The 16,509-nt window shown below is 39.1% G+C and overlaps 3 protein-coding genes across 3 annotated transcripts in view; 1 reads left to right on the top strand and 2 right to left on the bottom strand.

Annotated features, from left to right (window-relative positions):
* The window catches only part of LOC133525777 (fatty-acid amide hydrolase 2-like), a 31,685-nt gene extending 28,268 nt beyond the window's left edge, over nt 1–3,417 (bottom strand). Inside the window, exon 1 of the mRNA XM_061862159.1 lies at nt 2,917–3,417. Within this exon, the coding sequence (XP_061718143.1) occupies nt 2,917–2,922 (6 nt within the window). The 5' untranslated portion in view covers nt 2,923–3,417. The remainder of the gene's footprint in view (nt 1–2,916) is intronic.
* On the top strand, nt 99–14,161 carry LOC133525788 (probable 4-coumarate--CoA ligase 1). Its single transcript, XM_061862180.1, has 9 exons — nt 99–406; nt 3,424–3,634; nt 6,372–6,518; nt 7,140–7,340; nt 7,881–7,989; nt 8,530–8,756; nt 10,203–10,381; nt 11,145–11,300; nt 13,164–14,161. Exons 1-9 carry the CDS (start codon nt 164–166, stop codon nt 13,452–13,454), a joined length of 1,764 nt encoding a protein of 587 aa, XP_061718164.1. The 5' UTR covers nt 99–163; the 3' UTR covers nt 13,455–14,161.
* Nucleotides 14,149–16,490, bottom strand: LOC133525778 (serine/threonine-protein phosphatase 4 regulatory subunit 2-like). The gene has a single exon (XM_061862163.1). The coding sequence runs from the start codon at nt 16,120–16,122 to the stop codon at nt 14,644–14,646; it is 1,479 nt and encodes a 492-aa protein (XP_061718147.1). The 5' UTR covers nt 16,123–16,490; the 3' UTR covers nt 14,149–14,643.
* Between the last annotated feature and the right edge of the window lie 19 nt (nt 16,491–16,509).

The following is a 16,509-nucleotide window of genomic DNA, read 5'->3' on the forward strand; positions in this document are numbered from 1 at the left end:
AGTATAAGAGCGTTATCTAGTTTCGCATAATCATTATGGATTGCGAGGTTACGATTATACTGGCTCATCCAAGAACTCTCGCTGCAACCAAAGGAAATACTTGGTCTGCGCTCGCGCCGCACATTCGTACGCCGCTCCTTCCCGCGAAAACTCGCGCGCAACCATGTCTCATTTGAAAGTTTTGCGCGGCAATTTTGTAAAGATCCTAAACTCTCCCCCTAAATTGACCCGTAAAACTAAAATACTTCGGAATGTGTTAAACAACAGGTGCTTCGCTACGAAGGCTGCCCCTGTCGTCGAGGGCAAGTATTTGACTTCGACATGGGGTGAGATTGAAATCGGGAAAGAAACTTTGACGGATTACGTGTTTCGGGACGTCGAGTTATGGTCGGATAAGCCTTGTGTGGTGAGTGCTTTTAATTTAATACTTCTATTTGTATACTATAAGTTTTTCTTGTCTTATTCCTTTAGGTTTAAAAAATCCGCTGTTTTTAGGGTTCTGCATTATTAATTTCGTGTTCAAAATACTCCTGCGTAAGTAAATATGAGTACCTAGTTATTTTGCAGGAATTTAATTAATATGAGCGTGCGACGAACTAAATGCAAGCAATGCATCGAATAGTTAATCAAACAGCGGCAAATGAATGCACGTGCATAGCGTGCATTGCATTGCTCCGATCATCAATTTAGTTATTTACATGCAGTACAAAGTTCACTGCTCCGCCATACGGATACGAGATAATTATAAATAGTCCCTATCCGAAGGTTGAGGCTACGGTATAACGCTTTTGGCAGCCACGCGGCGGTCTTGACAAAAAAATACAACATAACATTATAACATCTCTTCCGCAATTTTTATGCACCAAGGTAGCATCGGTGACATGCTTGTAATGTCCACATAACGAGACCGTTAATTATGTTTAAAACGTAAGGCCGCCTGCAATGATCTCTGAAAGTTCCAGCAAACTTGTTATTATTTTTCGACCTCTCCAGCAGGGAGCGTGTTAACATAATCAATCTGCCGTGATATTTTGCGCCCATCTGTTAACTACTAAAGTGTACACATTTTTTCATGTTAAATAAATGCATCCTTATTGACGAATTCGTTCGCTCGCTTCGTTTTGTTTGAAACTAAGATAATGACCCAGTTTCCGTATTTCGACCATCGGGCAGTCGGTAAATTAGGGGAAATGGGTGAAATCAATTGTTATGTTATGTTGTATCAAAGCAGAGTATAAATACAAGTCTTGTAATTTTTCCAAAGTCCTACTCCAGGCATAACTTTCCCAACTTTTAATACCAGTCCGCATACTCGTATGTGTGTATGTCGGTTAGTCTAGCGTCCTATTGATAGCGTGGCGCAAACCCAGTGACTGTAAATAAACAGACCCACTAGACTTCACGCGTAGGTGTGTAGTAATTGCTGATTAGTCAGTCGCAAATAGATAATGCAACTAACCCGCACAGTGCATATGCCGACTGCAGTTTGCCAGCTTTATTGCATATTTTGCAAGGTTTCGTGTCGTAACTTATCAGTTTCCTGTGCAATTAGAGCATCATTGATAATTTTCGTTATTATCATGAAAAATACATTACAGTCCACAGCCGGAAAGTAAGAGATTGACGACTGAGTTCGATTTAATGATACCTTCCTGCGTGTTGGCTTTGGACAGACTTCAAAAGTATCAGTTTCTAACGCATATATAAAAGGGATAATATTTTATTTTATCCTTTTTGAAGTCGTTTTTTGTCCTATAATAAATGACAGATTTCAAAAAGTAGCGGCGCTATATATGTATACACTCGAAACGCCACACCTTTTTCCCGGCTGTCTTTTTGCGGTTCATTAGGTAACATATGTTTGGGAATTGTTTCAAAGTCGTTTACGCGGGATGGAATATTGCCAATTGAAATCGGTAGAGTAAGAATCGGATATCTCAATATCAAAGGTTACTGACCATTGGCCCGATTTGTAATGCTATCTTGGAATTTGACTGAGATTATTAGTTTCTGGCTATTTACTTATTTATTTATATATTCGTATTGTCTATTTAAGTCTATTAGGTCGGTTCCTGCTTAATACCCGCATATCTACTGAGTCTCTGTAGAGCATATAAATGTGTTTTTTTGTGAAGTATGTAGTTATCAATATCCAGTTAGGTAAGTCAGGTTTATCAACTACGTATTATGCCACAGAAGCATACCTGCTTCAGTGGTATTAATATAAAAAATAAATAATAGAAAAAAAAATGACTATAATATACTTTTCCACAAGACAAATCCGCTGAATGGCATTTGCACTGACAATGTTTTCTACTTTCAAATTATCGCCGAGCTTTCGTAGAGCTACGCCGACTACGACTTACGCAGGTCGGGGAAAAATAAATGCGTGACGTGAAATCCACTAGGTGGGTCACTGGCGCAAACGTTTACCGATAAACGAATAGTAATAAAATACATTGCGAAGACAGATATAATATCAGAGTATAGATTAAGGTAATTTTAAATTAGGCAAGTGTTACCAAGATAATTAAATAAATCTTCTTAAAACACTAATCTTCTAAAAAACTAAAAGTCCTAACTCTATGGCAATAAAAATATTCAACAAAATCAGTAACGAAATAAATAACACGAAGTCCGACAATGAATTCTTTAAAAAACTAAAACATCATCTCATGTAAAAAGCTTATTATACAATAAATGATTTTTTTAACGACCAATAATTGCAATTAATAAAGTACCTATACAATAAATAATAATTATATAATATCTTGTACAAAAAACCCGATCTCCTCTTGAATAAACTGTTTGCTGCGCCCTTCAGGGTGTCACGTTTTATACAATTCTATTTAATAGGTTTAGATACAATGTGATATGCAATAAAGATTATGAGTATGAGTATAAGTAAATCCTTACTTCCATTCCGCTGTGCAGCAACCTCGTACGCTTTTTTTAACGAAATAAGCTGAAACGCGACAAGCGTTTACACCGCACAGCAAACTGTACTCAATAACATTTTTCTTGTATGCATGAATAAATTGATCTCGAATGTGATCTGCTTGCGTCACGCGACCGACGTATGACTTTGCCGTTATGTTACGATTTAGTTATTTCTTTTCGAGGAAAATAGAAAAGGTAGGGAGCGTAGGTATTTATTTTTTGGTAGAGTTGACTCTACTTTGGTAGGTACTGACTCTACTTTGGTAGGGTTTATAGTGGAGTTCCTATCACAGATACATTGTTTACGCTTTGTTATGATTGTAGTCTAAAATTTTTAGGAAAAGGTTTCTATAAGGTGCTCGGAGATCTTCGATACTTTGGAATTGTAGAAATCTAACTTATACAAGTTAACTAAGGACCTACTAAGTTATTTAAGCTTTAACAACCTGTGCAATCAATGTTATAATATAAGATTAATACCAGACATGCGGCGCATCGGGGCGTGGCTACGACTACAGCATGATGCAGCTCATGATCGAGCGCTGCGCCAATGGCCTCGCTGGAGCCCTGAAGATGAAGCAAGGAGAGAAGATCGGCCTCATCCTGCCCAACCTGCCGGAGTTCGTGGTCCTTATCTACGGAGCTATGAAGGCCGGCTTAGTTGTGACGTTCGCGAATCCTCTGTACACTGCTGGTGAGTGCATTTGTAATTGTTATGGTTTAGGCAATAAGTTTGATAATCACATGCTGTACATGGCCTTGTTAGGCGTCTGAAATTGAAACACTATGAAGATAGATCTCACCCTGCCTGATCTGCAGGCATACGTTGTCCCAATCTTATTTAGCCACGACCTCCGGTAAGATACTTATGTAATAGGTGATACTAGTTAAGTTCATTAAACCTCTTCATTCTACGGCGGTTATCACAGTGGTGCATCCGGATAACGCAATAGTGATGTCCAGATTATCCTCACTTCCCCGTTTGGTTTATAACACAATGTATTCTAAGGACATAATCATGATAATCTATGGTTTAAATAATAATTGCGATAAACAAATTTAATGCTGCTTATATGTTGCTGGCGCGTTCGGATATCCGAAGAAAAGATCCATCTAGTCCTGACAATCAACACCTGGCGAACCGGTGAGCTTGAACTCTGTATTCGGAGGGAGTTTCAAATACGTCGAAGTTTTTGTTATTGCATATAGGACTTAAACTTTAACTAGACTTGTGATCAATGCAATTATAGTTCCTGCTTATGTCTTGCATACGCTAGTTAGATTAAGCATCGAGGCAGTGCTGGTTTTAAAATAGAGCTGAAACGTTTAAAAGGCGAACGAAATAGCTGCAATTGAATGATGCAGTTCTAAAGTCCACCATAATATTGACTCAATGATAATGAGCTGCATGTAGGACATGTAACAATGATGGTTTTACTTTAGGTACATATTCGTTTTTGTCCGTAGTTACGCTATTCTTATTTGTAAATAGGTCAGTGGCTTACAGTTGGTACCTACATGCAGTTACGTTGTAACACTTGTCGTCTTGTATTTATTTGCGCATGTCTTGACAATTTTTTTGCAAGATATTTTATTTATTTAATGTAGGCACCAGAGTAATTGCTTTGGTGCGTCATTGTTATATGGTTACCTACCTTTATTTTACCCATGTTATTTTTTTTAAATATTTAATTTGTAACGTTAAATTAAAAACTTAATAATGTAAATTAGATTTCGTTCTAGTGCAAAATTAGAACATACTTTGATAGGAAGAACTCTACATAGATACTCGTATGTAAAATGAGTTTTAGTAGGTATGTAATACTAAGCAAAACGATGGTATTTGATATTCAGGTAAATCGCAACCTGATAACATCAATAAATTTGAGTTTATGTGATCAAATAATGCTTTTATAATCACTTTTACTGCCAGTAGCAAGGTCATATTTTAGCTGTTGTGACATTTTACCTATGATGACTCAAATAATACTTAGCAACAGGCACAATTATGCCTAACCTTAATTAAGTTTTTTAATTCATAATCGGTACAGGTATATGATCTTGTCATGCAGGGTCGAATAAATTAATTTATTATTATATATATTTATTCAGCAGCTGTTTTTAACTATGGTTTAGATTATTTTGGCTAGGACTTAGTAAATAGACAATACCACAGATCTCTGGGTCTTGGGTTGCGGTATGCTCACTTCGCGGACCCTGCGTATATTCTGTAGTTAAACTTTATGTACAGTCAGCATCAAAAGTAGCGGATGAAACAACGCGCCAAAAGTATCTGATATTCTAGATAACTTTTCCAAATATAGATAAATTTCTAGAATTCGCGTTCAAAAGAATATCTTTTACAGTCTTAGTTGTTCTATATTAAAGACATCACTTTTTGTTAAGCTGTTATAGAATGGTAGATACATATGAAACGTAATTTGATCCGCTACTTTTGATGCTGACTGTACAAGGAAGTCACAAAGAATTAGGATATGTAAAGTCCCTAATATATAATAAGTGGACGTTTGCGAACTTGATAAGAGATGCAATTTTTGCTGTTAAATTGAAGATATAGGTGATTATATAGGTACTTTTTGGCATAAAACGAATGCACTGAGATTATTCCCAATTAAAAAAAAACACTGAATACGCTGCCCAGAGCCAACGTGCTCAACGGCCTCCTAGCTTAACTGGTCGATAGTGGCCCTGCCTATGAAGCCGGAGGTCCTGGGTTCGAATCCCGGCAAGGACACAATCCTTAAATATTTATACATTATTTAATGATAATGAGGCCTTTCATTCATCTGTTGCTACTGATATCAAGATATCATATGCTTTCTAGACTGCACACAGACATGCTTATCTCATGACATGTGTAACTTATATCTCATACAATCTGTAGTAGCAGCACGCTCTGTTGTGTAAACACACTTAGCGCCGAGATAATTATGATAGAAGAGGTAATTGTGGCAGGTTCAAGGTTCACATAATAATAATCGTAAATTGCTAGTGACATTGCTTACTTGATAATTGCTTATGGGTTGGTACTCACATAAGTAGTTGTTCGAGTACAAGATAAAATCAGAATATTTTTGTTTTGGGGTTTGGCATTTTCGTGCTCGCATTTCCTTCTGTCTGTTTAGATTGCTTCACAAGATAAATCGTAAAAAAGCCCAGGACAAGCTAATAAAGTTCAAAGTGACTACTACTTAATATATCTCACCATGCAACAGTAGAAGCGTAAGTACGATTTTCTTGGGATTAGTCAAAAAAATATCTATTGTTAGAAATGCCCTTCCGAACCTTTAATTTCGGACTTGAGCAATCGATGTCATATCCCCATACAGTTACTTCATAAGCGCCGCTGATAACTTACGTGCCTACAATATGAACTTAATGTTTAAGATACCTATGTATTTCTTTTGTAGATGAAGTGAGAAGGCAATTCACGGATTGCAACGTAAAATGCATCGCGACCATCGAGATGTTCATGCCCGTTGCTACCGAGGTGGCGAAGTCTCTCAAGGACTACAAGGGCACGATTTGGGTCGGCAGCGATATTGAACACCAGGATGGTCAGTACTATATGTCATCCTATAGGAGACGTCCATATTTGGTATTTGTGGTATTTGGTGGCTGTGTTAGTTCCTAATTAGTTAGCAAGTGCCTATGTCACGTCCTCGGCAGACAGATTCGAGAAGGGTATCCTGTAACCAAAGGAATTCAAAGCACGCCTTGAGCTCCATTATCCATCACATAAATATAATCTCCATCGACTATCTAGCGATAAAGCTCTGTAGTAGGCAGGCAAAATGTGATTACGCAAATGATCACGATGGGTCGAAGTGAACTCCCGGCCAAGGGCCCCCAAAATTATAAGTTAAGTGCCTGTGTTCGTATGTTTGAATTGTTTGGGTGGGTCTTCCTGGTTCGATTGGGCTCAAATTTGGCATAAGTCATTATGAAAATGCAATATGATTACAATATCACCTACTGTTGAAAGATATATAAAACATCTCAACCTCATGAGTGTGGGTTGGTTAGAATCTTCTTGGTGAGTTAGTAGATGGCTGCTGTAAAAAAAGTAAGCACTTGTATGAAGAATAATATTTTATGCCAAAAAAGGATTATCATTTTTCTTGTCCTCGTACTTTACACTTAATTTTGTAAGTTGATAGAAAGTATTCAATCTACAGGTGTATATGGACTGAAGCCGCTACTGATGGCGGACCACGAGGCAGACCTTCCCGAAGTGAACGCCGACGATGTCTGCCTCATTCCCTACTCCAGCGGCACCACAGGCATGCCCAAAGGTGTCATGCTGACGCACAAGAACCTTGTGTGCAACTTGAAGCAGGTCCAGTGGCCGAAGATGATGAAGTATGAGGGAGAAAAGGGTAAGATTTTTTAAATATAGTTTGCTGGACTGCTTTATGTACACTTTAAAACCCAGATAATGCATACGTAACTACTTACGCACTTGATTACATTCAACATATACAAAAGCTACCAACCAATAGCGACCAACAGCGAGAAAATGCAAAACATATGTGTATTAAATAGATATGGATTGAGCGTGAAAAAAGCAGTAGGTATATTTTTCTAAAAGAGAAAACCAGTATAACATGTTCGTAGAAAAACACTTAGCCTCAAGGAATGCTCTCGCTCGTAGCTTATCATCAGCGGTAGGAAAGTAGCCTTATATTTTAGAATTTAAGACTCAAGTTTTCCTGTGCGTTGCCAAAGCGGACATGCGAATCAACGCAATTTATTTGTTTTAATTTCGTAAAAATATGCGTAAACAAATACGCACACGCAGATTAATTAATTTATTCATGGAATACTCATAAGTAAATAAATAAATAAATTAATTTATGAATTCTGATAAATAAATAAATTATGGTATGGTGTTTTATGATTATATGTCCGTGTTTCAGGCAAAGGCGACGTGGTGCTAACGGTACCGCCATTTTTCCACATCTACGGGTTCAATGGGGTGCTAAACTATAACCTCACTCTCGGCTACCACGTCGTCAGTATGCCTAGGTAACTCTCGTCTCGTTTGCTTAATTTGAATTAGTCAAACTACCTAACTAACGTATAGTCAACCAACTTACTACTTATTAGTCAAACAGGTAGTCCGAGTCTGGTAAGGAGTCCGTTTTTATTTAACCCTTTTCCAGGCCGCACCAATCTACAAGGTTTTCCCAAAAAATTCAAATATATTCCGATAAATCCAGCTTTGATGATTCATTTGAAGACAAGTCACATTTTCCGAAGGTGCAATCTAATTTGAACCTTAAATCGGATGGTTAAGGTTGAAATTCTGTTGGCGCGTATGTGGTCGATGAATCGTACTATGCCTGGAAAAGGGTTAAGGGCCTATTCTGAGTGAGGCCCCAGTCTGGCATTAGATGTTCTGTTGGCTGATAATAATAAGCCACCAACCACAAGGACTAACGGGGTATATTCATCTTTTTCTTATGAATGATATTTATACTTATACTTGGTACCTAATATTGGGTGTGCCTACCCTTTTCACTAGGGTGTTTTCACATCCCCACAAATTCACGTTTTTTTCTTCAGATTTACCCCAGAAGACTACATCAAGTGCCTGTCGGAATACCAGCCCACGACGCTGTTCGTGGTGCCGTCGCTGCTGGCGTTCCTCGCCACGCACCCGTCCGTCAAGAAGGAGCACTTGCAGTTTGTGGAAACAATCATGGTGGGCGCGGCGCCGACTACGGACAGTATGCTGGAGAAATTCCTGCTTAAATGCGAGAAGACTAAGGATGAGATCCGTTTGTTACAAGGTTTGTGTTATTTTGCCGACACATTCGATTCGTATTATAATGAATATGCCCAAAAGCGGCATACGCGCATATTTAAACTTAGAGTTGGCTGCACCAGTCTGTCACCGTTAAAACGTTCACCAAATTTTATTGTATGGGAAATTTCATTGTGGTTGGTGAAACTGCCCCTTAGTAAGTTTGTATTCAGTAGGTATTTAGTTATTTATGGCAATTCCCAATTAATCAAGAAGAAGTATGTGGTGTTCAATTGAAAATAGAACGCTGTCTCAGGTGCTTATTACAACAAACAGGCAAATATCAATGTCCCAAACTAAATTGTCTCACCACGATCAATAAACATACCTAAGTAAAAAGGCATTTATTAGTCATGGTACCTATTAAAGTATCGCGCTCAGCTATAAAGTTTTGTATTTAGAAAGTTAAAAGTAGATGGTGTTGTACTTTTATATATGTACTATAAAGTTGTGATTATTAGACTCCTGATATTAGAACTGAGTACTATTTATATATATTATTTGTTTATGTATGCATATATTTATTTATAATATGTAACTTATATACAGGTGTATGTATATGTTATAGTTTGCGTATTCAGACTAGGGTTTTCTACTTTTTATTTTATTTTATTTATTTATTTTATTGGTATTCAGGACAACAACAGCTGTCGATATATAATTTACATAGGTATTTTTACATAGTATTAGGCCAATAACAGTTATCCGTTGGTTGCAAAATAATATACAGATATATTATTAGTAAAACAAAGTAAGTAATATTTAAAGTGAAACTGTGCAAGCCCACAGTAACAGTAGGTCAACATGAAAATTGAAGTTAGAGGGAGGTACAAATGCTTGTATAAAGTTGATAGGTGTGCATTAACGTTAATAGTTGTTTTAATTTATTTATATTGCTCTTGTAAATAATTTAAGTGATCACGCTTTTACCCAAAGATCACTATTTAGCGCTCCTGTAAAGTAACTGTTATACTTACTACATTTTATGTAATGGGCTTGGTTAGGGAGCATCCCTTGCATCAAATACCAAAATATGTTTTAAGCCAAGATGCCAATGATGAGTACTCCTACAGTATAATATAGGATTAACATTTACAACAGTATTTGGTAAATCTTTAGAAACTATTAAAACACTAAATAAATATTATATTCATCTGTTTTTGTTAAGTAATATATTTAATACGTCATTTTTAAACTTATTTTTAGGGCTATTAAAAGGATCCGTTGAGTCAAATTCCTGATTGTAAAGATGGGGAATGCGAGATAGTACGGCATTTGCGCCGTTTTATTATTATTGATTGTTCTCGTCCTACTTTTATGTGTATCTAGAATTCTCTTATTGCTACTGTTAATTAGCGGTGCCAGCTATCCATAAATGAACTCAGTAACCGTCATTCCCAATCCCAATAATTACAAGTTGGATTGATTGCAGGGTACGGCATGACCGAGAGCGCGCCCGTGGCGCTGATGACGCCGTACGTGTACCCGTACAACAAGGTGGGGTCCGTGGGGCAGCTCGTGCCCAGCACGCAGGGCAAGGTCGTGTCGCTCACCAGCGGCGACATGCTGGGCCCGCACAAGTCGGGGGAGCTGTTAATTAGAGGACCGCAGGTACTGTTATACACAACTTATATCAGACGGCAGAAGTTGAAGTTAAAGCTCTTCTAAACTCAAAGGAATTTAAACCTTTTATACCTACTTAAACTTACAGTATCCACGACTAAGTGGCAATGCTACACAGCACCTCACGCTTTTGACTGCTCGGGGCTAACGGGGCTGAATTTAAAAAGTAATTACCGTATAGAAGGTCCTAACTCCCTTAACTTCAGTATAGATCGTGTTTTTCACGAAGACGCGGGCCTTGAATCGTAGTGTCACGTTATTAAAAGTTAGATTTGGCAAATCTGCGTGTCATTGTGGATTGTGGATGACACGAACTATAAGATGCGCACCATCTGCAGCTCTTTCATGGGAATCTTGTACAATACTGACTCCTGTCGGGTCGGGTGCTCTTGCGGTTTAAATATGGAATGTAACTACAATGTAAAAGGATCTAATTCGACTCTAAAATACGTTCCGCCTCTAGCTCTTTTATGTGAATCGACTCGTACAGTACTGATTCTTATCTTGCTCATTGGAAAGTCGCCACGTGACCGTGGATTAAATGCTCGGCCTGCAAAAATCCAGGAGCACATGATGATCGTACTCACTGTCATATTTTAGAATACAATGGCATAGTCATACCTACCCTGTTTGTTTCAGATCCCCATAAATGTTAAAATATGAAAGAATTTACCTTTAAGGTGTATATATATACCTTAACAAATAGGTCATATTTGAATGTTGTATTCTAACGGTCTTCAATGTGGCGCAGGTAATGAAAGGCTACTGGAACAACGAGGCGGCAACCAAAGAGACGCTGGACGCCGACGGGTGGCTGCACACCGGCGACGTGGCGTACTACGATGACGACCAGTACTTCTACATCGTCGACCGCACCAAGGAGCTCATCAAGGTTAAGGGTAACCAGGTATGTACGAGATGGGAAACATGTTGGGTCAACACACAACAAGGCGGCAACCAAATAGACGCTGGACGCCGACGGGTGGCTGCACACGGGCGACGTGGCGTACTACGATGACGACCAGTACTTCTACATCGTCAACCGCACCAAGGAGCTCATCAAGGTTAAGGGTAACCAGGTATGTACGAGATGGGAAACATGTTGGGTCAACACACAACAAGGCGGCAACCAAATAGACGCTGGACGCCGACGGGTGGCTGCACACGGGCGACGTGGCGTACTACGATGACGACCAGTACTTCTACATCGTCGACCGCACCAAGGAGCTCATCAAGGTTAAGGGTAACCAGGTATGTACGAGATGGGAAACATGTTGGGTCAACACACAACAAGGCGGCAACCAAATAGACGCTGGACACCGACGGGTGGCTGCACACGGGCGACGTGGCGTACTACGATGACGACCAGTACTTCTACATCGTCGACCGCACCAAGGAGCTCATCAAGGTCAAGAGTAACCAGGTATGTACGAGATGGGAAACATGTTGGGTCAACACACAACAAGGCGGCAACCAAATAGACGCTGGACGCCGACGGGTGGCTGCACACGGGCGACGTGGCGTACTACGATGACGACCAGTACTTCTACATCGTCGACCGCACCAAGGAGCTCATCAAGGTTAAGGGTAACCAGGTATGTACGAGATGGGAAACATGTTGGGTCAACACACAACAAGGCGGCAACCAAATAGACGCTGGACGCCGACGGGTGGCTGCACACGGGCGACGTGGCGTACTACGATGACGACCAGTACTTCTACATCGTCGACCGCACCAAGGAGCTCATCAAGGTCAAGAGTAACCAGGTATGTACGAGATGGGAAACATGTTGGGTCAACACACAACAAGGCGGCAACCAAATAGACGCTGGACGCCGACGGGTGGCTGCACACGGGCGACGTGGCGTACTACGATGACGACCAGTACTTCTACATCGTCGACCGCACCAAGGAGCTTATCAAGGTTAAGGGTAACCAGGTATGTACGAGATGGGAAACATATTGGGTCAACACACAACAAGGCGCCAACCAAATAGACGCTTGACGCCGAGGGCTGGCTGCACACGGGCGACGTGGCGTACTACGACCAGTACTTCTACCTTGTCGACCGCACCAGATATTACGAAATGGAATATTTTTTCATTCAGTTAGAACAAGTTATTTTTCTTGGCGAGAGCAGCGTATGCCACTAGCGAATGCATGGGGTGTCGATCTCTTTTTCGATACAAACTTCAACAGTCAGTCAGTTGTTTCAACTGCCTGCCTGATTCATAAATAATAATAAACTTTACGCAGATCAGCGAGTAAATGGGTGCATTTTGCGGGCGAGTATTGTCTCGTTGAAAATTAAAGTACTCTACAGCAATTTCAACGCAATCAGCGATATATGCGTCTCTTTTACTTACACAGCATTAGAGATGTACACATAAATTTCTTATGCCATAAAACATATAGTAAATCGCTCGTCACTTTATTGCCGCTGGCCACGCAGCTACCTTAACCCTTTTCCAGGCATAGTACGATTTATCGACCACATATGCGACAATAGAATTTCAACTTTAGCATTCTGGGTTAAAGTTCAAATTAGAATGCACTTTCGGGAAATGTGTCTTGTTTTCAAATGAATCATCAAAGCTGGATTGATTTGAATATATTTGGATTTTTTGGGAAAACCTTGTAGATTGCTATGGCCTGGATAAGGGTTAACCGCCGTCTATAACGTTCATTAGCGTAGGAACATGCATCATTTTCTAGTTTAGAGTGTTACCATGTTGCTGACATATCACTAACTTAACGTCTTTTGTCCCAGGTATCTCCTACGGAGCTCGAAAGCGTAATAATGGAACTGCCAGAAGTAGCCGACGTGGCGGTAGTAGGCGTACCCCACGCCCTAGCTGGCGAGGTGCCCCGAGCGTTCGTTGTTCTCAAACCTAAACAGAATCTCACAGAGAAGCAAGTCTACGACCTTGTGGCGTCTAAACTAACTAGGTACAAGCACCTTGAAGGAGGAGTCGCCTTTCTAGACTCTATCCCAAGAAATGCTGCCGGTAAAATCATGAGGAACGAACTCAAAGTTAGAAGGTACACCCCTAAGAAGTGATGATGAGTAAATAACTTGTACATAGTATTATAGCAAATTGTATAGAAATATGAGCTGTGATTTTTTAGTATAATTATTTTGATGGTGCAGCAGTAGAATTTAGTGAATAACAAACAATTGTTATTGTATAGTTTATTATTATTGAAAGGTATTATAGGTTTTATGTTATTTGTTATGTCCCTGACAATCTTCCATGAAATGTATGATGGTCAAGGGGTCATCCATTAATTACATCACACGATTTTCCTAGGTTTTTTGCCCCCCCCTCCTTGTCACACATGGTCACATTTAGCAAACCCCTTCCCCCTAGTGTGACGTCACATTTTTGGCAATTTTGTTTTCAACGAAATCGGCAAATAGAATTAATATTTTATCAAAATATTTTTGCTTAAAGAAATATTAGTAATTTTATAATCCAAAACTGATTAGGAAAGAAAATTTAAACGAATAAAAACAATTATTGTTCCATTAACTTATTATTCAACTGTGCAGCGAATAAAAATCTTTAAATAAATCTTCGGTTACTGATGATGATGATTAAAGTGACGTCACAAAGTTTGTGTACCCCCCCCCCCCTTGTCACATTTTCTATACCCCCTCCCTCCCCCTAAACGTGTGATGTAATTAATGGATGACCCCCAAGGGCAAAGTATGAATGTAATAAATTGTTAATAGGTAAATAAATGAAATAAAATTATTACAATCCATTGTTTAATTCTCTTATAAAAAAACACTGATTCTGCATACAGACACAATAGGTAATTTATTTGTCCAACACATGGGTCCACAAAAGGGTAGCTCTAGGCTTTAGCTTCCTTTCATAGGCTAGATAGTATGTAATTTGGCTTTTTTTGGTTCAGATCGGCAGGATTCTAGATTATAGTTTGGAGACCTCTGATCTAAATAATGTAAAATGGTGAATCATTTTGAAAGTTATGATTAAATGCAATATTTGTTGACTCCATTTTCCTGTCTAACAAATCCATGTGTGAAAATTCTCTCCAGCTAGGCAGTGTTCTACTACTTTTATTTCGGCTTGAAAAGTGTGCTGTTTTTTATTCCAACTACTAATGTTGGTTATTGAACTTCAACATCATCATCCTCTTGATCAGAATGTCCAATTCTTTATCATTCTTAAGTTGCAAATAATTATAATAAATAATATATTATAATAATTGAAAAGACAAGTTTATGAATCACCTTCTGTATCCTTCCCTATGTTTTCAGTCTTAGCCTCCTCTTTCTTCTCAATTTCTGGTGTAACTTTTACTTCTTCTGATGGAGTCTCTTCTTGACTAGGAGCTTCAACTGGTGGTTGGGGCAACCCTGAACTTATGTCAGAAATGGAATAATTATCAGACTCAATCACAGGTTGTGGATCCTCTTTTTTCTCTTCACAGGGTGGAATTTCTGGTTCTTTAGTGTCTTCTTTCACAGGATCCTCTAATTTTAATGTTTCCTGGATTGATTCTTCTTGGATTGTATCAGTAATATTTTCATCAGTTTTAGGAGAGTTGCTATTTCCGTCTGTGTTGTCACTTGATGAGCTTTCTTCGCTTGATGTTGAAACTTCAGAAATATGCTTAGGCTCTTCATCTTTCATGGTTGAATCTGAGCTGCTTTCATCTGTAGAGACTGGTTGTTCTGTGGCTGGTTCCTTCGGCTTCTTTTCAGGAGTATCAGCAGCCTTTTCAAGCACCTCTTCTTTTTGAGGTTCCTCTTTTTCTGATTCTGCTGTTTGATCCATTAGCTTTTGTTCAGTCATTTCTGCATCATCAACTGTTATTTCTGGGATGATTAAGGCTGGATTCTCAGATACATCTGATTTCATTTCAACTTCAGTTCTAGCTTCATCTGATGCTGTTTCTATGTCAGTGGAGTCTGATTTCTCAGTAACTTCAGTCACAGGTATTATTTCAGGTATTGCAGTATCACTAGTTTTATTTTCTGGAACAGGTTCATCAGTGCTGACATTAAGCTCTGGTGGAGTAACAGATTCATACTCAGTAGGTGTCTTGTCCTGAGTTTCCATTGGAGTATTTTGCTTAGCTTGCAGTCGCGCCTCTATATCGTCTACTGAAATATGTGTATCAGATGAGCTTGGCTGGGGTTCGGAGCTTTGCTGTTCTGTATTCTCCTTCCAAGACATATCCTCCATCTCTACATCGACATTATATTCAGAGTTGCTGTCGGAGCCGTTCACAACTGGTTCTACGGCTTCTCCATTCTCAGGCTCAGGATGGCGTTGAGCTCCGGGCTCACGTGTGCTGACAACTAGTATGTTCTTCTCTATAGCCCTCATGAATTTGTCTATTCTATTATACTGCTTACGAGGGAACGTCAGGAGTTCGCAGATTCTTTGAACGGTAAATGGTGCCGATGTAAAAGCGTCTAGGCGTTCCAGCAAGCTGTTCTTCATAATGTCATAGTTAAACGGGTCTACGTTCGGATACGGCGGGATGTCGATACCCGGGGTAGTCTCGTAGAAGTCAGTTATAACGTTCAAGAGCTTCTCTTTGAATAAACATTTCACTAAAGGCCACTGGTATACGGGATCACCGGTACGCGCTACGTATGCTAAGTATTCGTTGAGTTCCTGGGGAATAGTTTTAGGCTTTCGTTTTGAAAAGTCTTCTAAGAAATGAAAGACTTCTTCAGCGTTTTCCATTTTGAGTCGTTTTATCACAGAACTAATGGATATAAACGCTTTTATTCAGAAGAATTCACAAAAGGACAAGAAAGAAGGCTAAGCAAAGCTGCTTTTTTTGCAATGAATGAGTGAGTCAGTGAATGAAATTTCACAATGTCAGTCAACGCCACAGACTATGTTCAATTGTATTCCATTTCAGCACACGATAATTCTGTAAGCGCCCGATATTTCTTTTTACACGCATTATGAAGAGACTTTTGATTGTCAAATCAAACCAACATTCACCAAAACAAATCTTAGTAACCAAATCTATTAAATAACGTTAAAAATCATAAAAAACATTATATGTATAGTATTAAAAAAATATATTGTAATTTAAGACCTACTGTTCTACATACACATAAA

Source organism: Cydia pomonella, chromosome 15 (genome assembly GCF_033807575.1).
Source record: "Cydia pomonella isolate Wapato2018A chromosome 15, ilCydPomo1, whole genome shotgun sequence".
Classification (NCBI taxonomy): domain Eukaryota; kingdom Metazoa; phylum Arthropoda; class Insecta; order Lepidoptera; family Tortricidae; genus Cydia; species Cydia pomonella.